The following is a 26,744-nucleotide window of genomic DNA, read 5'->3' on the forward strand; positions in this document are numbered from 1 at the left end:
AGAAATCGAGCCCCGCAATTGGCCAACGATTGCGCAACGATCGAGGCCGCTGTACTCACCGCCCTCGGAGTTAACGGCCATAGTGTGTCTGCACGTGATGCTCAATTGCCAGATTTTCTGTTTAGTTGGTCGGGGTTTGGAAATTCTCCCTATGATTTGACTCTCCACCATTATACCCCGTCATCATGGCTTTTCGGGTGCGGTCAGTGGCTCTTCAGCGATGGAGTCACGGTTCTCGCTCCCGATTGCTGGGTTCAGTTCGCGGTCTGGCCACTGTCTCTGATGGCTCACGGTATGCCCTTGTCTTTCTTATCGCTATCCTTGTTTTCAGGATTCTTCATTGAGTTCATGGCATTAACGTTCGTGGTGTAGACCATACGATGTCGTCGTCATTGGAGGTGGACATGCTGGCTCGGAAGCCTGCGCTGCGGCAGCTCGATCGGGCGCTCGCACTGCGTTGATCACACCCTCGCTCTCAAACATCGGCGTATGCTCGTGCAATCCAAGTTTTGGAGGAATCGGAAAGGGCACAATGATCCGGGAAGTTGATGCAATGGACGGTGTTGCAGGGCGCATAATCGACAAAGCCGGTATCATGTTTCGGATTCTCAACAGATCGAAGGGGCCTGCAGTCTGGGGACCTCGCGCTCAAATCGACCGTGACCTGTACAAGAGGTACATGCAAGAAGAGCTACTCGCGACTGAAGGGCTAAGTGTTTTGGAGGGGAAAGTTGCAGATATAGTGGTGTCAAAAGAGGGTATGGAGGATGTGCCAGGTGCGCAGGGCAAAATTGTCGGAGTAAGGCTAGAGTCTGGGGAGGTCATACCTACTAGCCGAGTGGTAATCACAACCGGGACCTTCTTGGGCGGAGAAATTCATATCGGAATGACAGTGTACCCATCGGGCCGCATGGGTGAGGCCGCTACGTTTGGACTAAGCAAGTCCCTCCGAGAAGCTGGGTTCCAGCTTGGTCGTCTGAAGACCGGGACTCCTCCTCGACTAGATGCGAAGACGATCGATTTCAAATCCCTCGAAGTTCAGAAAGGCGATTCACCGCCGCAACCGTTTTCCTACCTCAACAATACGGTTCAAGTCGGCGACGAAGGTCAACTCAATTGTTGGATGACCCATACCAACGAGGCCTCTCACGACATTATCCGCGCCAACTTGGATAAATCCATCCACATTCGCGAAACCGTCAGAGGACCAAGGTACTGCCCTTCTCTTGAGTCAAAGATCATCCGCTTTCAGGACAAGAAGCGACATCTCATCTGGCTGGAACCAGAGGGATTTGCGCCTAACGACGTTATCTATCCTAATGGAATCTCTATGACTGTCCCGGAAGACGCTCAGTATACTATGCTACGGACCGTTCACGGGTTGGAAAACGTGCGCATGCTTCAACCAGGTTATGGAGTAGAATACGACTACATCGATCCTCGTAACCTCTGGCCTACCCTGGAAACGAAACTGATCAGCGGACTTTATCTCGCCGGCCAGATCAACGGAACAACTGGATATGAAGAAGCCACGGGACAAGGAATCATCGCCGGTACCAACGCCGGTCTCTCCGCTCAAGGCCGGTCGCCGCTCACGCTTACGCGGTCAGATGGGTTTATTGGAATCATGATCGACGACCTGATTACCAAGGGCGTATCTGAGCCCTACCGTATGTTCACAACGCGAAGCGAGTACCGGATCTCCACAAGATCAGACAATGCGGATCTACGCCTAACACGAATGGCTCGCAACGCGGGTGTCGTCTCTAACAAACGCTGGCAACATTTCACCGACACCGAGGCGCAGATCAACGAGCTCCAGACTCTTCTCGCCAACACAAGAATGTCCTCTAACGCATGGTCCCGTAAAGGCTTCAAGGCCCGAGTAGACACATCTATCCGTTCAGCACTGGACCTCCTCTGTCTCGACGAAGTCGAAATTGATGCCTTAATCCCGCACATCGAATCCCCTTCCGGAAAGGTCTATACCCCCTCTTCCTTCGCCCCAGAAATCCGAGCCCGCGTTGCTATCGAACGCCGCTACGCCCCATACGTCGCTCGACAAGAGACAGCGGTCCGCAAGTTTTTGCAGGACGAAAGCCTACTCCTTCCCCCTGACCTGGACTACTCCAAGGTCAAAGGCATCAGCACAGAGGAAAAACAGGCCCTCGAACGTGTCCGACCCGTCAGCGTTGGTATGGCCCGACGGATCGAAGGTGTCACTCCCGCAGGTGCCATACGGTTACTTGCTCACGCCCGGAGAACCGGTACACCACCTGCAAGTGAGAACCTAGAAGAGACCCCGGATGACATCCTACAACAGGCTCCTTAGGTTGAGAACTTAATCTGGTACATAATCGCATACATTACTTACGAAGACGAACAGTTTGCAATCATATTCTGGATATACAGCGGCAAACACACCAGGCGCAATGGACAGGTTCAGGGATGGGTGTCTGATATGAAAGGGCTTGCTTGGCTTCCAGTCTTTAGGGACATTAATCCGGAGAAGCATGTACATTATTCTGTATTTTTTCAAACTTTCCTCTTGATCGAATCTGACGGCGTGCGCATATTTAACTGAATCACCTCATCTCACCATGTACAGTAACGCTATAGATAAACCATTGAAGATACCTTTTCATGTTATTCTAAGACAGCTTTTTATCCTACTGGCTCGAGGACATTAAAACAAAACTCCAAGAAAGGCTAAGGCACTCTCACGCTGAACTGTAAAGACAGTCACAACACATGCAAACCGCTTCCTGTATGTAAGATAGATGCTTAACTAATGTACACATAACATACACTTATTGGTGCGATATATTCAATTAGACTTCTTAGCGCTGGCCCTTGCCAAGCGCTTTTGTACTTCTTCCTTTGTAAGGATTTTAACTGCGTCTCTGGAGAAGACATAGCTCATTCCGGACCAGATGGTAGTAGCTGCGACGAGGTATCTAGGTTCTTGCTGTTAGTTTTGAAATTCAATAAAAAAATAAGAAAAACATACAACAGGAGGGATTCGCTGGTGGTCACCCACCCAACTACTAACCTCCCGGCGTGTGGCTTAAGTACGGCTGAGCGGACGGGAAGCCCTGTTCTCCACACCCTATGGTCGTATGTGCTTGGTTTCTTCCCGATAAAGCTTATATTGCCCGCTCATGCTATTTCCTTGCAGCGCACGCAAGATAGGAAGGGTAAAAGGGGGTGATAGGCAATAACTGGAAATGATTACTTACTGAAATCCGGTCATTGCTTCTTTGAGATTCCATGCGTCTATGATTGCCTCCGGGACAACAGGCAGTGCAATGGCAGTACCCACAAGGAGCAGCTGCAGAGCGGTGTTGACCTTGGAGATCGTCGTGGGTTTGACCTCCGCGGAAGGGAGAGAGAAATCCCAATACCGTGCCATGGTTTTGGGCGGGGGAAGTGAGATCCAGCGATAGTAAATCGCGGATATAGCAAGGCCGACGTCACGACCGAGGATGATGACGGCGAGCCACACTATTAGAGCAAGTTAACATCGCTGTACATGTCGGCACTTCCCCCGCATAGTAATTAGTAGGTTACTTACCCGGAATGGAGCCATTGACTGCTAAACAAGCGACTCCAATGGTCATCAGTAGCTTATCAGCCATGGGATCGATGATCGTCCCAACAACGGTTTGCAGGTTATATCGCCGCGCGATGTAGCCATCAACGAGGTCGGTAATTCCAGCATAAGCGAATAGGGCCAACGCTGCCTGGTGGTAATCATGAACAAGGAAATACCCTACCAAAGGGGCAGCAACCAAGCGAGTCATGGTGAGTATATTGGGAATCGTGTAGATGTTCTCGTGGCTGGTAGGTAGGGGAATGCGAGAAAGGATCGGTGACTTCTTCGAACCAGTTTGAGATCTTATACGACTTAGTCCACATGAGGTCATGAATGTATTGCGCATAAAAATAAGACTTTGATGAAAATACGGTGTAGACACAACACATGATAGCCTAGAACACCTACTTTTGAGCGTCAGTCTGGTCGGAGGGCTTATCGGTGGCATGCCATCTCCTTTGAGGACCGAGACTTTGGCGCCAATGAGACGTCAAGCGCAGAGTCACGCAGCCGTTATTGTTCAGGGATCTAGAAGCCTGTCAGACCAATCCCCCCTTTCAAGCACGATTAACGTGAACAGAAAGCCCATACTTGCTTCGTAATGAGTTCGATGGACTAGCTAATGTGAAGATTGAAGAGCCGCGAAACTCCACTCGTAGACCCGACCATCTTTCCCGCACGGCAGCACCGTTTCCAAGAGATGGAGCTGCAGTGCCATTGTACAAGCGAGGACACTGTCGAGACGCGCGAAGAGGCGCCAGCACAAAGGATCTTGCTGCCATAATGAAAGCTCAATATTCAGAGAAAATGAGTAGATTATAAAGCCAATCAGGTCAATGAGTAAACCGCAGTATGGCACTGAGGGAAACCTGTGCGGCTTCGAACTTCAAAGAGAAACGTTCACTTAAAAAATTGCTCCTTCTCAAGCATAACCAATAGTATACAGCTTCGATATGTTCCCAGGAGGCCAAGTCAGTCAATCCATGAACTGATATCGAAGGTCAGTACTCTGCAGGCCAAATTCAGATAACAGGTAAAAAAAGGCGATAGTGTCAAGTCTAATCCAAAGTTTTCTTCCGTATAAACTAATAAGGAAATAACGAAGGTGTCAAAAAAAATGAAAGACGAAGTGGCCCGTGGTGACCGGCAACAGTTCAAGTTATCTGATGAGGTGATATAGAAGTGGCAGCTCGATGGCCGAGTTCCGCGACTCCAACCCGAGGGAAATCTCAAGGTTAGCAGGAGCGCAACTAACAAATAGTCCAGGCAATTGCCATTCAAAACAGACTTGAATGCAATTGGCTGGGGAGCTGCCACAGAAACTTGACGATATATCGGGTTGAAAATTAAAAATGTACGATGGAAGCTATACAAATCGAGGCTCGTGATTTGAGGAACACGTCCACGGAACAACAGTTGATCCGGAAGGTGTCATGTGATAGGAACGGTCAGCAGTACGACTAAGTAGTTAGTTGTTGGCATGATGACAATGACCATGACAACGATGATGATCGAGTCGTAAGGCTATGGTGTAATGACTAGTTGATCAAGCAACATTTCAAGATCTCCAGCTGACTCATAACAGGCGATAGAGTTCATCTGCTCTGATGCAGCAGATCGACCTTTTCTTGGCATGCTACTATATAAATCGGCGCGGGTCTCATCTGACTTGCCTGCTCCCACCAATGCTTCTCACCTGATAGTAGGAAGAGCAGCTGTCCACATTGTTGTCGTCATACTAAATGACTCCCCAAATGAGGCGACATGTATAGAATGCCTTTACCCCAGACTTTTAAGCCACTCCGTGGGAGTGCTACGACTGTTGTTCACTCTAGTGTGATCCTCCATGGATAGTAATAGAGCTTCATGACTTCACCATGGGGATATGGGATGACGGTGAGGATCCAGAACCGTTTCCGATGAGGAACCCGAACCTGGCTATGGTCACTATAGACCGTCCTGCAGCTCCAGCACCACCAGGAACTCCATCGCCTCCAGCATCAAGACGGCCAAGTGCACCCGAGCACCCATTAACGGAGCCCTCTTCAGATCCAAATCTGGCCAACCCCCGTCTTATGATCAACAGAGCATGTATCTACGAACGCCAATTACCGGGAAATGCCTACATTACGGCTCACGTGCAGCGTTTGCAACACGGGTTTTACTCGAGCTCAGCCGTTTCTGATCAAGACCTCGACCATGTTGACTTCCTAGGTATCAATTTCGTTTTCCACTCCCCTAACACCCTTACGCATCGCTTCAAGGCAGCGACCATCCGAGCCTCGATCCACAGCATGCGAGAAATTTCCAAGCCCTCCACTGTGTCACAAAACCCTCATACCTACCGGTCCAGAAACCCACGATTTCTCAAACACGCACCACACCTCCTGTATGGGTCTGTCTCGCCCGAGACGCTTCAATGGAACTACAGTCTCTCTGGATCGCTCGGTGTAGCTGAGCTACCCCTCATGGCCAGCATCTCCCCGTCTGGCGGCATGAACGGACGGTACCGACGGTACGAGATGATGAGAATCCAGGGCTCAGTCCGGTCATTGAAGAGCCCACGCGGGCGAAAGTTTGACGTCGAGGCAGGGGAAATTGTTTGGTCGCTGGAGGAAAACAATTTGCAGCGCTCTGGCCTGCCACGAGAATTTACATTTGCCATGTTAATCCAGAAACCGCGCGCCGACAGCCGAATCCAACTCGTGCTGGATATCGAGCCGGTCCTTCAGTGCAGCTACTTCAACTACCCGACATGGTGGCTGGATCTCCCGGCGTACAAACCGGTACCTCGACGGTCAGTAGACTTTCGAGTCGAAATCGGACAGCGCTTTGAGCCCCTCACGCCCAATAAAGGATTCAACTTCGCTACCCTGGAGAGCTCGTTTGATGATTATGTGCACATGCCAGGAAGAAAAGTTACCACCGGGGTGAGTCTGCCCCGGCCTTGATTAGAACAAGTCAATCGAGAGCTATCTCTCAAAGTCCATGAAAGCTCACGTAAAAATGCAGATACCCCTGGAAGGCGGAATTGCTCAAGACGACAACGAAGTCCGGCGTGAAGTCACCCGAGATTTCTCCATGGTCGAACCCGTCCGGGGGATCCCCCGAGTGCCATACACAGGATCAACGCCCGCCGGGGCCGCAGGTAAAATGTCCGGAAATCGGAACGGAGTTAGCAACATGCTACCTGTTCTCGATCCGGGGTCTCTCTCCGTGCGGATCCTGCTCGACAACAGCCACGGGCATAGCAGCCAGCTGGCGTCGCATATCTCCGCCCTGCGGTCGAACAGCAACATTGCGAAAGAACGAGATAAGATGCAGGATCAAGCACCTCCTCCATCCTCCGCGACTATCCGAGATAAACAATCATCGACGCAACCCAAGAAAGTGCAGATCACGCAAAGCGTGTCGGATAACCGAATCATGAAGCGCGGTCGAGGCAACTAGATAGTGTTGCCTTTACACACGCCCCCCTTCCTTCCTTCCCAGCATCCAGAAAGTATATTTTATGCTCTGCTTTTAATGAATATATGTACAATAGACTACAGCAATGATACCCCTAGCATACAAGCGACGTGGGACCAAGCTCCTAACCCCGGTAGAAACTCAAATCCATGCGAACGAGAAAGACCCCAGATAAGGGCCCCCGCTATGCAAGTATATTAAATCACATACATACATACATACATACATACATACATAAAACAACCAACCACCAAGAAACCTAAAATAAGCACCTAAAATCAAAAAGAAAACAAGAAGCCCAGAAAGCGACTCTAAAACAAGAAAAGAATAAAAATAATAAAAAAAAAAAAAAAAAAAAAAAAAAAAAAAAAAAAACAATAAAAAAAAAAAAAAAAAAAACAATAACAAAAAAAAAAAAAAAAAAAAAAAAAAAAAAAAAAAAAAAAAAAAAAAAAAAAAAAAAGAGAAAGAAAAGTTAAAAGGCAAAATGCATGACACAGATTTAAAACCCACCCCAGCCAATAACCCTGGGCCCCGTGATCGGCACCCCAGAAACGGTACTTAATTGCCATGCGAACGCATGTCATTGGACCGAAGCCGAGTGGGGCCCTCGGGATAAATCGTACGGCCCACATTTGGTCATGATCTGCATCCCGAAAGTAATAAGTTATAGGTATATTAACTTAAATTTGAGAATGGGCGGAGAGGGAGAGGGGGGAACCCTGGCCTTACCTATTTTATTTGAACTTAAGTTAACCTTAGATTTTTCTCATGCTGGGGTTTTGTTTTGTTTTCTTTAACTTCTCTTTTTTAAACTTTGATATGTAGGGATGTGGACGATACTATGGGTGGGGAGAGGTTTTGTCGGGTGATGGTGGATTGGGGGTATGAGAACCTTGGTTCGTGGGTTGGTTGAGTTTGTTACGGTGACATCTTCAATTTTCATTCTTTTCCTGCTGTCTTGTTGTGTCATACGTTCTTTTCCTTGATGCCCGGGTTGAGACCGTGTATAGCATTGTTGTTTGCGTAGATGTAAATGTCAAAGCTATGACATCCGTAAGGGTAACCCCATTAGAAAAGAGAGACAGACGGGAGAAAAAAGGAGAGGGTATCAAGTTATGGAGAAAGAAAAGCAAAGAAATACAGATAATTATACTTGAATTGACCCTACTTTTCCCGAATACAACGAGCCGGATATCGATCGAGTCGAACAGAGAGCCACCCACATGTGCAAATCGTGATTTGAAACAAAAGAAAAACATGAACGTGAAAGAGAAGTAAAAAAGGAGTCCTTCCCTCCCAAATAATAAGATACTCGAGAAACCATCCATCACAAATGATACAAGAGAAGTAATCGTTTCATATACATCTCCTGCACAACGCTGCTTCAGTACCCGAAATCATCTTGCAGTCGACAACGGCCCAAACGCGATCGCAGAAGGGGCCCGAGAAAAGACACAGGGTAATGATATCACCAGCTCCTCGCTGAACATTGCATGAAACACTCGCAGAAGGGAGTAAAAGAAATAGCGAGGCGATTTTGCAAACCAGCGTTGCATCGAACTGACCGGTGGGCCTGCGGCTCGCGCTTCAATATACACCAGAATTCACGGTGTCCTCCCAAAAAAAACAATAAGGATATGATCGTGACGAACAGCAAACATAAAGACAACGAAAACGAGCAAAAAGATATACCACAGATAACCGCCCCAAACCGTGCCACCCAAACCGACCCATTGATCATAATCACATTAGAGCGACACACAGAGAACATTGCTTTCAGAAAGGATAATAATAACGAAAAGAAACCACCCAAACGGCAGAAATAGTACGAAGGCTAGAACTAAAGAGAGGGAATTTTGCAGTGCATCACATCATCGTAGGGGGAATAACACGAATATAACGTTCGAAGAAACAAAAAGAACCACCGGTATCTCCTCTAAGAGCAGTAATCATCCGGGTAATCATCCGTAGCATATATGCAGAGTCTATTCCCAAATTGCCGCCCTTTTGCCGGAGAAAACGTATAACATGCAAAAAATTAGGTGTTAAGAAAAAAAAAAAAAAAGAAAGAGGGAAAAGAAGAAGAATAACTAGAGCGGCTAGACCAACAATGGTTATACTTGCGGTTGGGCTGGAGCAGCTGTCGTCCAAGTGGAGACAGGGTAGTTAGCATGAGCAGCTGGAGCGGTGGCGCCCACATAATACGGGTGTCTGTCGCCTCCGGTGTAATAAGGGTTAGGAATTGGATTCGATTCCCGACGAGGGATACTAGGGTCAAAAGCCGCCATGCCGCGCTGTTCCAGAGACTGGTGCGACGCCCCATCCAATTGCCCCGCTAGGCTGAAACTGTTACCCCGTGAATAGGTAGCCGGCGTGGCAGGGTCCATCGGTGAGGTTGCATCGGTTGCAACACTTCGCGAGGAAATCGAAGAGTTCCGATAAGCCGAGGGGCTGTGATCCGAGTGGGACCGATTACGGTCGCTCAAGGAGCTCGGCATGGCCGCGCCCATGGCGGATGGAATGGACGACGAAAGAGGATTATGGTTAAGCGCATCGAAACTCGTCCCATAGTGCGCCGGAGCTCGGAACTGCGGATAGTCATCGGGTTTCTGTGGGATCTGAGTCGGAGCTGATGGAGCAGGAAGATAAGGATTGGGGGCCGGCTGCGCAGGGATTGATCCGGCCATTGAATACGCCGTCATCGGCGCTGACTGTGGCGGATGGGTTGCCGCATAAGGATTCGCGTGCATATAGAACTCCGGATGAGGATTCGGCATCCCATAGCCTGGGGGGGCTACCAGCTGCGGAGGACGATATCCGTACAGCGCATGGGACGGGTCATTCTCCATGCTGCCAGTCTCTAGATCATCAATGGGAGCCCGGAAACTTTGTTTCTGGGTCAGTTCTGCCCGGGGCCTGATAAATCTCAGTGAATCAACCATCGACGGCGGGTTCAAGACACCCCTCATCACATCCTCCACGCTATAGTATGACACCAGATGGTGTGTCACGCCGGAGACAGTCACACTCATCGTCTTCTTGACTAAACCCGAGTCCTTGAAGCCGTAGGAATCCACCAAGGAACCGACCAGTGCTCTTTCCACATCAGACTGGTGCGATCTCTCTCCGAACGTCCCGGTTGGTGGAGGAGAATAGCCTTGGCTACCGTTGCTGTCATGGCGTGGATAGGGCTCCCCGGGCCTGTTCGGAGGGACTGGCCGTCGGTTGGCCTTCTTCATCGCTCGCTTCTTCTCACCCGGGGGGAATGGCTTTTCGAGCTCTCGATAGACCAAGAAGTTGCCCAGGATGCGACTTGGACTCCAAGTGACGCCGTCTGTCCATCGCTTGATTCCCGATGAGTTTTCCTCGTAGATAAATACGCTTCCGCTCCGGACTAAATGACCACGCTCACGATCGTGAGGTCGGCGGGGCACATGATGCAGGACACCGGTCAAACATGCCTCGAACAAGATTAATGCATCTTGCGTTGTCGCAACGTACCCCGTGAAGGTAGGCTCCAACACTGTGGTGGTGCCGTTGACCATTGTTGATGGTGGTTGTAGGTTCGAACCTAGTTCAAAGGGGGCCAAAGAGGTAAAATCGATCAAAGTTAAGGCCACCGCTGATCAAGGTTTCGCGGGCTAGATGGTTATTCAACAGAGTAGTAGTTCCCAACCCGCAGAAAGAAGGATGGCATACACAAGACCCGCGATTTCTCTGAATCGCGATTGCCAGAAATGTACGGTTAAATAAATCGATGAGCTCTTGCGCTCCTGCGATGTAATCACACCGGAGAAAAACTGGAGCTTGAAGAGTGGGAGAATTCGGGAGGGGGGAGGCAAATGTCCAGTCGACCTCCCGGGGCGAAGTTTAGGAGAGAATGACAGGTTGATGGGGAGTCAAAGCGGATGTTGAACCGTAGAAAAGGGATGATGGCGCAAGTTAAAATCCCCTCCTCTCAGCGAGTTGAAGGATCACCCAGACGTGGGCAACCCGGATCGACAGCAAGCACGGGCCCGTCCTTTTTTGTCCAGGTCTTTCGCCCGGAAAGAAAGGTTGGATCCGGAGAGATTCAATCGCCCTAAGCAATTACTGGGTCGACTGGAGCTCTGGTTCCACGGATAGCGATCGGGATCGTAAAGTGTTGACTTATGACTAGACTCGTCCGCGAACCAGAGAAAGCGCTGCGGGAATTCCAAGAGTTGGGCCTGCAAGATGGGTCAGATAAACCCCGATTTTCGTCGTCAAAACTCCCAACGAGATGCAAAAGAATTAAATTATCAACCAACCCCTGAGTCGCAAAGAAGTAACAAAAGTGAGAGTAAGAGAGAAGGGAGGTAAAAAAAAAAAAAAAAGAAGAGAAGAGAAAAGAAAAGAGAGAGATCAATTCGGCTTACACTCTGTGAAGACAGTGAATGCGCAGTTTGGGGTGCCTGGTTCCGGAGGAGGGAATGTAAGCCGATTTATCCACTTTTTGGGGTTCAGAACAGCCACCAGTGCACCATACGAAATTTGAGAATAGGAAACGAAACAATAACAAGAGTTGTGGAAATATCAGAGAAGAACTTGAAACATCCTGGGGGAAAAAACTAATCAAAAATAAAAAGGGACCAAAACAAGATGAAGATATTGAGCAGGATGGGGCAAAGGTTTAAAAATTATAGACTAAATCAAAAAGGCAAAGAAATAAAATAAGAGGAATTTAAATGATCAAGATTCACATAACAGACTGCAGGGTTCGTCAGGGTAAGGTATTGTAAGAGCTCTTCCCTTTATTTTTCCATTCTGGATTTTTGATTTTTCAAAAATCGAAAATAAAAAAATAAATAAAAATAAAAATAAAAAAGAGAGAGAGAAGATTATTAAAAAAATCCCCTAACCCCCTTCCTGATGATGATGATGATGACGATGATGATCGAAGAGCAAGTTGGCCCAAAGAAAAATAATAACAATAATCATAAATCAAATGAAAATGACAAAAAAAAAAGGATAATAGAATATCAAAAAAAAAAAATAATAAAAATAAAATCAGACCCAAAAAAAAAGAGAGAGAGAGAAGACTGGATGCCGATGAATGGGTGGAAAGCAAGCCAAACTAGACCACAGCCGGGCATAGTGCGGGTTTACAGGGAGGAGGAAGAGACACAGACACAGTGACAAGACAACCCAGACCGTGAAGAGTGACCGGCGTGTGCGGGCGGGGCGACCCAAAAAGCGCAGGCCCGAGCAGGAGGCAGAGAGAGGGCCCAGAGGCAGAAAATGAGGATGGGTGGGGTGGGGTGCAACTAGCGATCCCAAGGAGCAGGCAAATCCGCAACTGGTTGCTAGTGGATCTCCCTCCATGAGGCCATCGCGGATCCATCACTCCCAAGGGAAAGCTCCAAAGTCTGGAGGCAACCATCTGGATGGCTTTTTCTTTTTCCTTTTCTTCTCTCTCTCTTTTTTTTCTTTTCTTTTCTTTTCTTTTTTTTTTTTTTATAAAAAAAAAAAAAGAACTGGGGCACGTCACAACTTTCATAACAAACTGGAGAAGCATACCACCAAAAAGAAAAATAAGAAATCAAAAATCAAATCAACGATCAAGTCATCGGATCATCATCTCATGGAGAATATTATTTATTCTCCTTGGAAGGAATGGTGATGAAGGGAAAAAAAATACATAAAAATCAAACAGTAACCATGCAAAATAAAACGAACACTGCAGGTTTTCACGTGGAAATTCAGGTTTAAAGGCGACAAGAACATATCAGAAAAAGAAAAAAAGAGGAAGATTTAGAGTACAGCAACCCCATACTTCCGACGATCAAATAAGAAACATCATAAAAATAACCCAGACGAATGAATTAAACGAGAAACCAACAGGGGAGTGAGATAGACTTGACTTACTCTGAAGAATCCAAAAAGGCGTGGGGATGGCAGAAGCAGGTACCCCGTTTCAAGTGTTTCGGTTTTGGTTTACTGGTAACTCCTCAACCTTAGTTCGAGGAGCAGTAATGACGTCCACTATTAGGTATTGTATCTCTTCGGCTTCGTTCTCTGGTCTCGTTCCTTTGAGTATCGCAACTCTTCTCACTCTCACACACACTCTCTCTTGTTGTAATATTATTCTTCCTTTTCTCTCCTCCTATTCTTCTTCTTTTTTTTTTCTTTTCTTTTTTCTTGTTCCCCGGTTGGAATTTGATGGTTCACGAGACAGTAAGGAATGACTCAATCAGCAAATTCCACCCGTCCAGAGAATACTGGCTTGTATTGGCCAGGGTAGCTCTCTTGAGAAAAAAGGAGGGGATGAAAGTCAAAAGAGGGGGTGTCTGTGGAAATTGACCGGCGTTCGAGTTGCTGTTAGCCGGGCACAGATTAAATAAGGAAAACTATCAACCCCAGATATATAGAAAGAAGGGGGGTGGGGGTTTATATTTTTATTTTTATTTCTTTTTTTTTTTAAAAAAAAAATTGCAAATTACGAAAAACCAAAAGGGTTTTATAAGAGAAAGGGGATCGTAAATTGGCTGCAGCAGAGAGGGATGGCTTTTCACATTTGGCCCTAGGTCGGGAATAAACTCATAGATGGGAGAAGATGAGGAGGTATGTGCGAGAGTTGCCGTGCGAAGGGAGGGGAGGAGGGGGGGAAAAGAAGGATGTGGGTTATAATGGTCGACGAATATGGGGATGTGATCTAGCAGATATGGGGATAGCGTTAAGCAAGTAGATGCATACAGTAAGTCAGTTGTTGTCTATCTTCTCGGAGAGAATCCTCTCGGTATGTCTGTCTGGCATGTATGGGGTATGGATGAATGGACGGACGGATTGATAGAGACAGACTAATCAGTAAGTAAATGGATAGAGGTATGTACATACAGAACAGCTGATCCTTAACTAACGACACTAACTAAACAATAAGGTAACCAGTAACGGTAGAAAGACTTCAAGCTAGTCAGGTAATAGTAGCGGGCAACTACCCTAGCAGCAGTCTAGTTGTGGTACAGAGCCATAGCTAGTCAAGTAATAGTCAGTCTCTGGTGCCATGGATGCCCAGGGGCACGTATTAAGGTGGAGCTGGGTGCCCATGATACTTCATAGGATGAGGAGGATTTGGTTGGGAAAAAGCAGGAGGGGGCTGTGTGTCAAACCTGCGAAAGAGAATGAGAGTCTTGTTTTTGGGGGGGTTGACTTGGTGGTGAGGAGGGGAAATTAAAAAAAAAAAAAAAAAAAAAGAAAAGGCGGGAAACATCAAAAAATGAAAAAAAAAAATCAAAGATCAAGACATTTGGGAATCAACTATGAAGTTGAATCGTGTGTTTCTTGAATTTCTTCTGATTTTAATTATTCTTTTTCTCTTGATATTGGTTAAAATTGTGATCTCTTTCCTAAGTTAATCAAGTAAATTCTTCATTCTTTGGTCATTTATTTAACCTTTACGCACCTTACAGATAGAGGAAGATAGATGGAAAGTAGATCGAACACTATAGAGAACCTATCTTGATTCTTAATCTTATTATTATTATGGTTAATCTGTATAGACTTCCATCTGGTCCCTCTGAAGGGGATCAGTCCGCTCGCGTGTACTGTACGGTACTGTACTGTACTGTACTTGTATATCAGTGTACAGGACGCACAGACAATTCCCATCGTCGTTGGTTAGGTATGTGCTGTGTACACTTGTACAGACAATACACTCGACGGTTATTGTCTAGTCTCCATCCGCCTCTTTACTCCCCTCCTCTCTTTCCCACACCAAAAAGCGCGAGAGAATCGATAAAAGGAAAAAAAAAAAAAAAAAAAAAAGGAAGGAGAACAGCACCTGGCCCGTGAACATGGACATAATTGAGGGGTTTAGCTGCAGGTGGATCCTAGCCATCCAACCACGGCTCCGCCCCTGACGAGAACTTGAGGACAGGATGATGTGCACCGGTCATCGCCTGTCGGGCAGGGCTTGGCTACGACGATGTTAACTAATAGGTAATACTAGAATGAATGTTGACTGGATAGAGAGTTCCACTCCATTTCTCTACTGCCTCACCCTGGAGTGGTTGACCCATCCGAATCGTGGGGACTGATCAACCGTCGTCATATCTCTAACATGTGTATTGAATGAAACATCAACGCCCAATCTCTGTTTCAGCGACGTGCAGAGTTCACGTGAATCGAGAGCTCCAATAGGTTGTGGGGACGGTCAAAATGGTATGGCAGATTTTCATCTCCTAGTAATTTGAAGTCCTACACTCTAGTAAGGTTTGATAAAAGAACGAGAAGGATAAGAGAGATATGACTCTCAAAAAGAAAACTAAGATAAGACGGTAAAAAAACAAAAAAAAAAAAAGAGAGAGGTCTCACGTATCGGAAGTTGTTGAACAACGGTCATCCAAAAAGGGCTCAGATCTCTTGGAAGAATACTTACACATGAGTATTATTGCATAGACTGTACTGTGACCAATGAGCATCAGAAGGAAAAAGAAAAGAGGGTCTGGAGGAAAGCTAGACTCCATTCAGGCAGCTGGAACTGGACACACTACACGCAGACTAAGGAACTAGACCTCCTCCCGAGGTCCCTGGCTGGGTGTTAAATGACGCCGCCCTACTTCGCCTATAGTCCAATCCCCATTCTCGGAAGATTTTGGAAAGGATGGCGATAGGAAGGGAGGGGGTTGGGGGCAATTCGTGGCTGTTCCAAACGGGCAAATACGGTCGGTCCGAGGCCTGGCGGCGAATAAATGATCGTGGAAGTGAGAGAGGAGTTCAGACCTACATGATTGAACGCGTGAGAGGCGTCATCCGCACAAACGGTACCTATACTAGCGTGCAGGCATACTAGTCAAAGACATCCTACGTAGATAGTCCATTCCGGATCAACATCCAGCCAATTCTTTCACTACATCCACATTCGATGGAGGATCGGCCTCGTCAGCCTCCCAGAAGACACCGCTAATGAGGGTCAGTGACGAGTAGACGGGAAGTCATTACGACCATAGTGCCCGGCACAGCGGAGACCAGTCTGGAAGAAAGGGGGACTGTGCGCAACACTCAACCCTACCCTGCATTGGGGTTTCCAAAGAGAAGATTCCTACACATCTCTCTTTGGGGATCAACATACATTAGTCCACAGCCAGTCAATCATTGTTGGGGGTGGTCTGTTCTCCTCCAAAGACTCGGGCGAAGATTTGAGCAATCCCTATCCGACGAGTAATGTCTAATCCATATTAATTGTCTTCCAAACCATATTCGTTTAGAGATTGATGTGATCTCTTTTGTTTCTATTTCTCCACTTTTTTTTTTTTTTTTTTTTATTAATTCACTCGCTGCTTTCAATTCCTTTATGGACCGATAGCCAGATTTCGGCAATCCCGGATGGATCCAGGCAAAGCGCATGTTGCCCGATGGCAAAGGGAAAAGAAAGAAAAGGAGAAGGTGTCCGTGTATGTGTGTGTCTAAAAGAAAGAATAGGAGATCCAAGTGTTTATTATGGAGGAGTTCAGTCCCTCGACCCGTACGGGGGGACACATACTAGTATTTATCCAGGGAAGCAAATAGGCAGGACTCGTACTCCGTACAGAACAACAAAAGGAAATTGAAATAATAAATCACCACTAGGGAATTGCGCCACTGTACATACAATGAGTCGAGGAGTAATAATGCCTTGTCCAATGTAGAGTTTGTAGACGGGGAGTTCGTCGCATCCGTCCCTGAAATGAGGACGAGAGCTTATACTGGATACTTTTGCCTAAAGTTTCGCGGGAGATCCTCAGTCGATCGAGGACACAGCAGGTTTAAGATCAAATTAATCCAAATGGACCATGTAAGCGGCTCTAGACGGCATAAAACTATGTGGACGGCCCCAGCAAAAGTTTCATTGCCGACCAGGACGGCAACGGGGCCAATTCTTGGTAGTAAGATTATGGAGTTCATTAAAGTTCTTTCAGCTCGGCTTGCCCACCGAAAATCTAAAAAGCAGAGCCAGGCATTTTGAGAGGTTCGGGTCCCGTTGGCAGGTCCCGACAAAGTGGGCGAACAGCAGACGATCCCAGTTGGCGCGTGCTTGTCAAAACTTAATTCGGTTATTGGAAAAAATACAAAGAAAAAATAAATAAATAAAGGAAAGAAAACAGACAGACAGGGACCAGGTCGTCCGGCTAGTGTCATCAGGCGACTTTTCATGATGTTGTCTGGAGTTGGACGCCTAGATCGTATTGCCACTTCTCCGACTAGAAGGATCTGCATGTTAGATCTAAGCGAATCTTGTCGCCATCGACCATTCTTCGGTCATGGCTTCAAAGCAGCCAAGAATGTGGGTCGTCACGAAATGAAAAGAGAAAGGGAGGGTAAGAGCCGCTTTCGACTGTTTGCGTTGAACGAGGAAATATTCAGCGAGCATCGCAAGCACATTCTCGGTCTCGGAGAATTCTCCTGCGTGTCCAAGTCCATCGTCGGCGTGGCTCTGTTTCGTATCAGGGAAGTCTTATGGATCAGTCATGCCGACCGATTGCCTGAACAGGCGTGGGCTATCAACTCAATGGGAAAATATGAGATGTAAGGCACTATCCTTATATTGCATGCAGCTGCAAAACCCAGGGGGGAGGAACACCTCGTTTATTGGTAGTGGTGCATACATAGCCTGTTGGTCAAGTGAGAACGGCATATGCAAGCTTGCAGTGCTTCGACAGGGATTAGGATGCCTTTGACAAGGGTTTGCTTAGAGGGAAACCAAGGATCTATAAACTATTATTTCCTCATGACAGCTCCGGGGGCGGAATTGAGATTGCCCTATACGGGTTATCATCGGTCATTAGGGCTTCCTTGTATTGATATGGAGAGGGGTTGTTTCTCTTTCTCTCCCCTGCATTCATACATACAAAGATGGAGTACGGAGTAAGTAAAAGACTATTTATGCATCCAGCAATACCAGACGAGGCGCGCCTCCGAGCTGACTCCGCCACGATCGAAACCCAATTGATAGGGATGCATACTAGCTACATCTTTTGGCGCTTCTAGTCCATATACATTCCATTCCATCTGGCGGGAAAAACGGAGAGTTATAGCTCGCTGTGGCGTATCAACAACCCGCCTCCAAATGATGGTTGGCGAGGATTGTGACGCCGACATTATGTAGCTGTTTGATTTCTCTGACTTTGCCCCTTCGTATTCCGTCTTCTTGGTGTTCTTTGAAAGAGCTCTGTGTCTCCCACGCCTTCTTCGTATCCTCAGACCACCACTGCTTTCAGGATTTGATCTCTCCCCATGGTACCTACTTTTATTATTATCATTATTATTATTATTTGTTTTTGTCCCTTGTTACCCTTTCAAGTGGAAACCCTTGAAATTTACTTGATGACACGTCTAGACCCGACCCAGTCCTTCCGGGCTGCAACCCGTAGATTTGGGTCCGGCAGAGGTCAACAGGTGAGACGCGCGCTCTCTGGTTGACATTCATTCACAGAGATGAATAATAGATTATTTTTAATTCCCTTTTGGCTCCATAGATGACGCTGGCAGGCGCCAAAGTGGTTATGATTGGATGGTGAGTCGGGACGGGAATTGTCAGAGCAGATGAGAAAAATGGATCAAATGTTGTGGGAGGGGCAGCGCTAGGCAGCGCAGAAATGGCAAAAGGGAAAGGGAAAAAAAAAAAAAAAAAAAGGATAGATTAAAAACCCTAGTTACCTGTGGTCCTGTGGCTATGTCCTTGACGTCTCCCACAGAAATGCCGCATTGGGTCGACAGGGTCACCCTGATCTAACGAGGCGATCATCGCGTCCCAAAGAATGTCGAACCAAAAGTGGCCCAGCATGGCAGACACGAGTTCTTTGCACCAGCACTAGTATCAGCTAGTACTAATAGGGTAATGTAGAGTAGATCATTGTAATTTTGAGGAGGTCCCCGAGAAACCCATGGAATAAATGGAACAAGAAACATTCACGGGGTAGAGATCTGCCCACTGCATGAGCGTTCAAATGGATCATTCGGGATCGTGTGGGAGGTTCAGTGAATCAAATCTCTTCCAAACAGGAAACCTGAACGGGACAAAGAGGGAAAAAAAAATTCGCCATCATGGATCACATTGCAGGAATAAAGGATGCAGGAAACCCCCAGCGTACAGGTCTTCTGCATCCCCCAAACGCAGGCCGCTCATTATAGTAAATGCCCTAAGAAGCCAAGATGAATGCGCGAGTCCTATCAGAAAACTGTGTACTCTGTACAAGTTTTCAGCACCTCATGGATCAGGTATATACTGACCTTCTCAGGCGTCATAAAATGCATGCCAATCCACGCTTCATTGGTTGAGGCGACTACCAATCCGTGTCCTAAAATTTCTCTTCTTAATTGTGAGTGGTGGTATCCAGTTTTTTATTTTCATTTTTATTTTATTCTTTCCCCCTCTCTCTTTGTTTCTATTCCCAGGACAGAAAGCACTTCGGGAGATAGAGAAGATAAGTCGACCATTACCCCCTTCAAGGGGTGACCACAGACACTAAAAGACCCGACATTCAGAGTAGTTTATCCACACAGGTCCAGTCGCCGTGCAGTCGGTGGTGGATAAGCCCTCCCATCCACGCTGATAGGTTCCCAGCTATGCTAGCATGCATGTACTAGGGATGCCCATCAGCGCCACTGGCTCGTGTAGTGATATGATTCGGTCATGGTGGGAACTCAAAAGAAAGGGCGCAACAAAAACCGAACCTGGGGAAAAAATTTTAAATAATTAAAAAAAAAAAAAAAAAAAAAAAAAAGAAGAAAAAATGATAAAAAAAAAAATAAAAAAAAAAAAAAAAAAAAAAAGGGAGTTGTCTCTGTCATGGCGTCGGGTTGATGATTGGTGAGACCAATTTCATTATCGCCTTACTTGCTCACTTAGGGCATAGATACTACTAGCTATTGGACTACTACTCCTGCTACTACGTACTCATCGCTCACCCGCCCCTCTCTCCTCTCGCCATGTATATCCACCCTGAGGACCCCCCTCCCGCACTACTCCGTACTGACTTCGAACAACAATGTGGACAGGAACATGGGCTTGGCATAGATCCGGCCGAAAATCGGGAGGGAGTTTCATGGCTCTGGAAATTACCAGTTGAAAACCAAACCCAAAGAAAAAATTGGGAACTGAGCGAGGATGCACAAGTTACTGGGTCAGTGAAGTGCCCCCTTGTGGATGGCTGGAAATCAAATCCATATGGGGCCGGCGAATTAGACGAGCGACCATGCTAATCATTCCCTTCTTTTTCGTGTCCATGGTCTCCAATAACAACGATCGGTCGGGCGCTCCCATCTGATGGGACCCAAATCCGACGAGGGCTCCACCGATAGCAATAGTTCCGGATAGCGTTTGTCTGGGCTAAGCATCGATGCGGAGAAAAAACTAATTTGGGTACTTACATATCCATCCTGCTGTAGCTTTTCCATCTGAGGCTAGTCAGAGGATCCAATGGCTCAGCAATTATCGACTGGTGATGTTTTGGCCTAAGATGGAGATCTCCATCGTTAGTGTCGAACATGTACCAAGTCTTGGTCGCCTATCTTCGGCAGTCCTCTCGACAGCTCTCTGATAGAGTCATCGTACAGGTACAGTGGATAGATGGGAGAGGAAGAGAAATAAGGACACGGGCTTCCTCGGAGAACAAGAAGAAGAACTTTCCATCAATGAGATGGAAGAAAGGGAAACATCAGGACGCAAGGCAACTGAAGAGCTATTGCAGTCAATCCCCCACACATCGAAGATATCGGTTGTTTAGTTGCATGCTGTCAGTTCCGAAGCTTATGGACTCGTCGTCATGGATCTTTCAATCCCGACCTGACCTGTCTGATTTGATTTCACCGGCTGTTATGCCGTGGTTCTAGCCTTGTGGGAAGGAAACCACGCTAAACGTACATACAGGTAACTAACATCGCGAAGGGTTTCACGGCGTCAACCGATTGACAGGAGAGAAGAAATTCATCACCATCATCTGTACGACTGCCTCCTGCATCATGTGAAGGGAAAGAACCGCTCTGTACGACGATTATCAGCCATTGTCCGAGTTGAACCGGACTTGCTATAGGTTTATCACCAGTGTCATGCAAGGTGTGATTCTTCTTCTGCTGTAGATCACTCAACAATAGCCATGTATTAGTATGATTCCTATTAACTTAGTTCGATTATTTGTATTATTCCAGTAAGCTCCCTCCGAGATCCGACGAGATTCGGTCTATGCTACACTCCGCAAAATATATACATTCCGACCGGACACACAAACATCCAATTGACTGATCGACCCAGTTCGGGTTTTCTTTGTCCTTGATCCATTCTTATGCACCGATTGGGTACCCAATGCGATATATCATCATCTTGCTGATAACCATGTGGCTCGACACGATTCAACTACTATTGACCGCTAACTTCGTACATGCACCAGGACCAATCTGGATAATCGAACTAGTGGGTTGGCGAGTTTGATCGTTGATCATCATTAGATTCTCAACGATGATTGATTGTATGACCATCCCTGCTCTCCATATGCTATGCTGATCCCTTCGATCGAATTCAAGCTCGAACGGGATTTGCAACGATGCCTTTCTCTTCCTCTAGAGAATATCAATTCAACAAGAAAATATATATATATATATATATATCTATATATATAAATAAAAGAATACCAGATCACTCTCCTTATCAAGCGTCGACTCTATCGGTAACACTAGGAGGGTACAGACGTAAGAACTGGCTTCTAGATCCTTCCTCTGTCCAGTCTAGTAAGCAACCCCTTGCTTGTCGCTTGAGTAGTTTACTTCAGAATTTCTTTTTCTCTCGTTTTTTTAATTTCCCTTGCTATCTGAGCTTTCTTGTTGACAGCTCTTCCCCCCCCCCTTATTCTCCTTCTTCTTTTTTTTTTTTTTTTGTACTAATTTCTCTCATCCCCACCACGCCACCATCTCCCCTTTCTTGTTCTGTTCCTACTTTCAACCCCCTTAATAATAGAATTTCCAACGCCTTGTCAAACTTTATCTGAGCAACAGCCTCCACGGATGGTGTAAGAAATATACCATGTCCGCATGTAGAGAGAATCCAAATCAAAATAAATAAATTTATTTCCAAAACCAAGACCGGATTTTTATCCCCCACATCCTGACAGGGATCAAGTTTCAGATGATCATAAAAACGTGGCTCTGGCATCTGCGCGTGTCCTGAAGTTGCTTTTTTCGGAAATTTCTTCGATGGCCCTTCGACGCAGGAAAATGAACTCTTATCTCGAACCTCATACCAGCCATCGGTCTCTCGGTGCTCTTCATGATGGCTGGTTCACTAGTTCCATCCGAAAGAGAAGAAACGGAGTCATACCAAACCACTAGCCTTGTCAAACATCTCGAACCAGGCGGCATTAAAAGCGTTGAACTCCTCGGTGTCCTGCCCTAACAGGCAGGAGAGTAAAAGTAGTCGCAAATGAAGGCAACCACACCTCATCCGATGTGGTTGGAAACAGGTAAAGAGGCGCGAAGCTATCCAGAGCAAGGCATAGTCTGGACTACTACTAGGTAATAGCATACCAGCCAGATACGTCTACTAGAACCTCACTAGTTTCCTGACGAGTATGACCTACTCTAGAATACTTGTCGTTGGGTTCGGACATGACGAAAGAATTGGGGGCTGGTGCTGACAATGACTTGCCACTAAATCGTTATGGTCGCGCTACGAGGCGGATCTGCATAACTGCTGAGTTACAAGGAAATGTAACGCGGCTAAGTGGGCCATTGAGAGAGAGGCTGACTCGGAGGTTGTCGCTTGATCATTCCTGCCTTAAGTCGTTTCAACCCCTGGCTTCATTCAATACAATCGATTTCCTCTGAGTTGGGCATATCAAGGAAGAGCCGTGGGAAATTTACCAACTTTCAAGATTTTTGAAACGCGAGTACGAAATTGATCCAACGTTTTATTCAATTATGTTTTATCGTATCTTTAAATAGAAGGCAACTTTTTTTTTAAAAAAAAAAAAGAAAAAAAAAAAGGAATTCTCAGACAAATCTACGGTGCTTGGCAAGGATCACAGCTATCATGGTCTCTATGAATACCATCTATGAACCGATCAAGTTGTCTAGCTAGAAATGGAATATGAAGACTGGAGACTCGGTGTGGACTAAAAAAACCGACTCACTAACTCCTTCTCCAGTTTGGGGGGAACAACAATTAATGCAAGGGGGGAACAAGAACAGACCGCTTTTAAACGCCTTGAACGAAGTCAATCTCGCTCGGACCCGACAGCATTCTTCAGATTTGGATCGTCGTGTCATAGATCATCAATTCAATACCTGACGATCAGAGTCGATGATATCACTCTCGGTATCCCTTTCCCACCCCCAACCGGGCTGAAGGATATCTTCCGTCCTGTGTGTATACCCAACAAATACGATCTCCTGTCACGCGCACTGATATCGTTCCCTGTGCGAGGAAAGCAAGGCTACACAATTGGACTTCGCGTCTATTCAATTGGTGGCGTTCTGGTTTTGCCCACATACTGGGGATTACGTTGATGTTACATTCCACATCTGCCAGTATGCCCGATGCCCATGTCACTCACATGGCAATTTGATGAAGTCTAATGGCTCGTGTGTGTGTGTGTCTGTGTTGGGATCAACATTTCCCATCTGCCTTGGGCATGCCGGGGCCTACGTGTACTTGCAGCACTGACCTGGGAAGTCGGTCTCTGTGCGTTTTATGTAATGCCGAGAAGAGATGCATGCTGCATTATCCCTATGTGTATCCCGTCCTTGGATCATCTTGCATCGAGGTACTGTCCACTTGTTTGGAATAACCAGGTCAGGTGAGACTGAACTGCTTCTAACTACGTGGATTTGGCCGACTCTCCCAAGCCGAACAACCCCATGTTCCCGGGTGTCGTTGCAGGGATGGTTTACGGGAGAACCTCATTTTCTCCCAGCCGAGCGACAATAGGGGTTATTGTAATCATCCGTGGGCTGGATAACAGGTTTTGAACCAATAAAACAATGCATGCAATCTATGTAGCTTAACCGAATCGAATGTCTCAACACAAGCTCTTATATCCTTATTGACAAATGGTATTGCATTAGACACGTAGTCTTCCCTTAATAGGTCAGCTATTCATTAACCTACTCCCGTAGAACCCAGGAAGTGAGTCTGATACAATCTGTGGGCTTTCTTTTCTCCGTTCACCATGTTCTCACCATACTTATTTATTGATCTATCATCTACATTCTCCTAGCATTGGAAAGTACACGGTATGATTTGAGTATATGTCTATCTACATCCTCTAAAACAGATGCTTAGAATCTCTCCGAGACATGTAAATACATACATATATATGTATACACATTCATACTCTGCTATACCAATAGCACACGTAGCATCTGCCAAACCACATTGTCGTAATCAGTAACAGACAACAGTATCATTATAGGACAAGACACATCTTGTAAAACTCTACAATAGCCATCAATTTGACCACAAGTATCCATGCTGCTAGTCTGAAGCTGGAGATGGATACCATTGCATCCAAGCTGATGGGCATTTACATACCAGTTCCCTCTGTAACCGTACCTCCAATTGTTTCGTAGCTGCTCGTACATACTGAATACCGTTTGTCCATATCGATTCCTTCATTATTGAGAATGGTGTTATTGCCTATTAGTAACAGACAGTTCAAAACCTTGGAATACTGTAGTCCTTACATCGGGTTCCTACAGAGACATAGCCATGCTTAGTGTATATATATAGTTCATTAACAGGCTGAAAAGAACCTTGAATATTCTCTAAAATCAATTCTAGATATGGTTTTGTGAAGGAGAGGCTTTGACAAAGAAGAGGAATCATGTCATCTGTTCTCAGCTGGAAGTAATCATTCTATTTAGAACCTTCATGAAGACTATGAGAGCTATATCCTGCCCTTTCTCAATCGGTGTAGTCCGTATTATTAGCTGGTGAGTTTAGTTATCTCATTATAGCTGCGCATAAATTGACATAGACTAGGGTATTGCAGTATGGTTTGCTCTACTACGCAAGCTTTACGCTTGGTATGTTCTTCTACTGGGTGGGCTTTGATGCTTTCCTGCACCCCTGCTGTACTGATCTCCTTACATTTACCGGGAATATACCTGAAGTTGGTAAAAGACGTGCATATAGAAAACTAGGTCTGGGGACTGTGAATGGTACGGGCGTTATATTCTCAATTTCCTTTCCTTCTGAGCATGATAGCATCCCCCAGGCCAAATCGCAAATATAGATAGTCTTTACACTCAGACGATTCATCCGATACTATATATATCTCACACTACAATCCACTCAACTCCCTGCAGCCGAGCTCCAAAATTGTCAGATTTCTTTGGACCAGGAATGAAGTGAACTGTATGTTGAAGGAATATCCACCTCACGTGGTGGGACCAACTTCACCCTCGCATCGAAAATCTTTTGATTTTTCCTACGCGTGCCACTTGCACCACAGACCGGACTATCTGGGGTGCATTTGTTGTCTGCTTTCTGGTTATAAATCAGCTATTGCACACAGCTAGATTTTGAAAGCACGATGAAGCTACCACCGTACTTCTCGGTGATACCACCCTTGCATATAACGCTGAACCGCTAAGGTGTCTATACACTAATTTGTGTTAGTTTAGTCGCGTATAAGTAATGATGGTATGATGGTACGTGCATCATCCTTGACAAGCTTGATGCCCATCTTAGGACTATAGTCCGACTAATTGTCTATTGATTGGACGGAAGTGATGATGTTTGTTATGTAGGGGCCGGAATAACGTAAATCTATGGCGGGCTTTTGGGGCTTAGAGAGTTTCTAGAACCACCCGGGGAGACTGCTACCGAATTATATTTTTCTAACTCAGAAGATGTGCACGAGCTATTGTTATAGTCTTTGAAGCAGTAGTATAGAAGCAAACCTGGGCCACTGATAGTGGGAAATGATAATGATTGTTGTGCGAGGGGGCTTCGAAGTAGTGGTGATAGTTGGGTTGCTCTTGTTGCCGGTCCCTTACCGATGGCTTTCTATTTATTGCCGGATCTGAGCGTTGGAATGAGGCCATTGGAACCCCATTTCTCAGTTGGTCTGGCACTTACGATAGTCGAACAGACATTTGTGGTCGTTTCTGTGGCGGTTGTCGATACTTGATTTCGCAGTGTAGGACGGCTGAATATTCGGTCGTGAAACATGTCGCGCGTGAAGTGTTTGAAGTGGCTTGTGACGAAAAATCCTATTGCGTGAATCAGTTGCGGTTATGCTCGTTGCGCATGTGGTTGGTTTCGTTGTGGTTGTGGACTTGTATCTCTCCCTCCAATACAATATTCAGGGTCGAAGTATTGACGGCCATTGCCACTGCAACTGCTGCAGCTAGGGTATGATAATTATATGCACTTCTGGCATAATTACTACACTTGAAGAAGTGTGTGCACAGGATAATTCTAAAAGGACCGAACAACGGTATCCTGGACAAAGATATACAGTCTCGTTGTATTTACTGCAGTCATCTCTAGAGCACATGCCATTCTTGTAGTTCTAGCCCACGCAATTTCTGAGAAATATTAATGTGTTCTGAAGTTCTGGTAAACGCCCCTCCCGCTATTAAGGTGCAGTCTTCCAATTTGTCCCAATAAAGCACGTTGTGATCTATGATAGAATCAGTATAGGCGCTAGTAGGAGGCTCCTATAACTTGTCGAAACAGGTTGTTGTA

At 46.2% G+C, this 26,744-nt stretch overlaps 8 protein-coding genes across 8 annotated transcripts; 4 read left to right on the plus strand and 4 right to left on the minus strand.

The window, feature by feature from the left end:
- Positions 1-8: 8 nt before the first annotated feature.
- On the plus strand, positions 9-2,667 carry BDV38DRAFT_235934 (tRNA modification protein MTO1). The gene is made up of 2 exons (XM_032053391.1): positions 9-292; positions 373-2,667. Exons 1-2 carry the CDS (start codon positions 186-188, stop codon positions 2,330-2,332), a joined length of 2,067 nt encoding a protein of 688 aa, XP_031918201.1. The 5' UTR covers positions 9-185; the 3' UTR covers positions 2,333-2,667.
- Positions 2,668-2,827: 160 nt separating this feature from the next.
- On the minus strand, positions 2,828-4,377 carry BDV38DRAFT_267927 (cardiolipin synthase; the record flags this gene model as incomplete). Its single annotated transcript, XM_032056675.1, has 6 exons — positions 2,828-2,957; positions 3,156-3,234; positions 3,319-3,504; positions 3,575-3,897; positions 4,004-4,123; positions 4,187-4,377. The coding sequence occupies 6 exons, from the start codon at positions 4,375-4,377 to the stop codon at positions 2,828-2,830; spliced, it is 1,029 nt and encodes a 342-aa protein (XP_031918202.1).
- An 867-nt stretch (positions 4,378-5,244) lies between these two features.
- On the plus strand, positions 5,245-7,245 carry BDV38DRAFT_235939 (uncharacterized protein). The gene is made up of 2 exons (XM_032053392.1): positions 5,245-6,525; positions 6,608-7,245. Exons 1-2 carry the CDS (start codon positions 5,473-5,475, stop codon positions 7,043-7,045), a joined length of 1,491 nt encoding a protein of 496 aa, XP_031918203.1. The 5' UTR covers positions 5,245-5,472; the 3' UTR covers positions 7,046-7,245.
- A 550-nt stretch (positions 7,246-7,795) lies between these two features.
- Positions 7,796-9,121, minus strand: BDV38DRAFT_235942 (uncharacterized protein). The gene has a single exon (XM_032053393.1). It carries the CDS (start codon positions 8,392-8,394, stop codon positions 7,999-8,001), a length of 396 nt encoding a protein of 131 aa, XP_031918204.1. The 5' UTR covers positions 8,395-9,121; the 3' UTR covers positions 7,796-7,998.
- Positions 9,122-9,129: 8 nt separating this feature from the next.
- BDV38DRAFT_150706 (camp independent regulatory protein) lies at positions 9,130-11,079 on the minus strand. Its single transcript, XM_032051621.1, has one exon. The coding sequence runs from the start codon at positions 10,609-10,611 to the stop codon at positions 9,181-9,183; it is 1,431 nt and encodes a 476-aa protein (XP_031918205.1). The 5' UTR covers positions 10,612-11,079; the 3' UTR covers positions 9,130-9,180.
- Positions 11,080-18,278: 7,199 nt separating this feature from the next.
- On the plus strand, positions 18,279-18,662 carry BDV38DRAFT_235947 (uncharacterized protein). The gene has a single exon (XM_032053394.1). The coding sequence runs from the start codon at positions 18,296-18,298 to the stop codon at positions 18,479-18,481; it is 186 nt and encodes a 61-aa protein (XP_031918206.1). The 5' UTR covers positions 18,279-18,295; the 3' UTR covers positions 18,482-18,662.
- A 4,908-nt stretch (positions 18,663-23,570) lies between these two features.
- BDV38DRAFT_235952 (uncharacterized protein) lies at positions 23,571-23,925 on the plus strand. Its single transcript, XM_032053395.1, has one exon. It carries the CDS (start codon positions 23,626-23,628, stop codon positions 23,836-23,838), a length of 213 nt encoding a protein of 70 aa, XP_031918207.1. The 5' UTR covers positions 23,571-23,625; the 3' UTR covers positions 23,839-23,925.
- A 1,448-nt stretch (positions 23,926-25,373) lies between these two features.
- BDV38DRAFT_278320 (uncharacterized protein) lies at positions 25,374-25,737 on the minus strand (the record flags this gene model as incomplete). Its single annotated transcript, XM_032058690.1, has 3 exons — positions 25,374-25,538; positions 25,603-25,649; positions 25,707-25,737. The coding sequence occupies 3 exons, from the start codon at positions 25,735-25,737 to the stop codon at positions 25,374-25,376; spliced, it is 243 nt and encodes an 80-aa protein (XP_031918208.1).
- Between the last annotated feature and the right edge of the window lie 1,007 nt (positions 25,738-26,744).

This window comes from Aspergillus pseudotamarii (genome assembly GCF_009193445.1).
Source record: "Aspergillus pseudotamarii strain CBS 117625 unplaced genomic scaffold BDV38scaffold_5, whole genome shotgun sequence".
In the NCBI taxonomy this organism is placed as follows: domain Eukaryota; kingdom Fungi; phylum Ascomycota; class Eurotiomycetes; order Eurotiales; family Aspergillaceae; genus Aspergillus; species Aspergillus pseudotamarii.

Coding starts and splice junctions, on each gene's coding strand:
- BDV38DRAFT_235934 (XM_032053391.1), top strand. CDS start 186: ATGGCTTTTCGGGTGCGGTCAGTGGCTCTTCAGCGATGGAGTCACGGT. Junction 293..372: donor ACTGTCTCTGATGGCTCACG/GTATGCCCTTGT, acceptor TTCGTGGTGTAG/ACCATACGATGTCGTCGTCA.
- BDV38DRAFT_235939 (XM_032053392.1), top strand. CDS start 5,473: ATGGGGATATGGGATGACGGTGAGGATCCAGAACCGTTTCCGATGAGG. Junction 6,526..6,607: donor GAAGAAAAGTTACCACCGGG/GTGAGTCTGCCC, acceptor GTAAAAATGCAG/ATACCCCTGGAAGGCGGAAT.
- BDV38DRAFT_235942 (XM_032053393.1), bottom strand. CDS start 8,394: ATGGATGGTTTCTCGAGTATCTTATTATTTGGGAGGGAAGGACTCCTT.
- BDV38DRAFT_150706 (XM_032051621.1), bottom strand. CDS start 10,611: ATGGTCAACGGCACCACCACAGTGTTGGAGCCTACCTTCACGGGGTAC.
- BDV38DRAFT_235947 (XM_032053394.1), top strand. CDS start 18,296: ATGGTACCTACTTTTATTATTATCATTATTATTATTATTTGTTTTTGT.
- BDV38DRAFT_235952 (XM_032053395.1), top strand. CDS start 23,626: ATGGCTCGTGTGTGTGTGTGTCTGTGTTGGGATCAACATTTCCCATCT.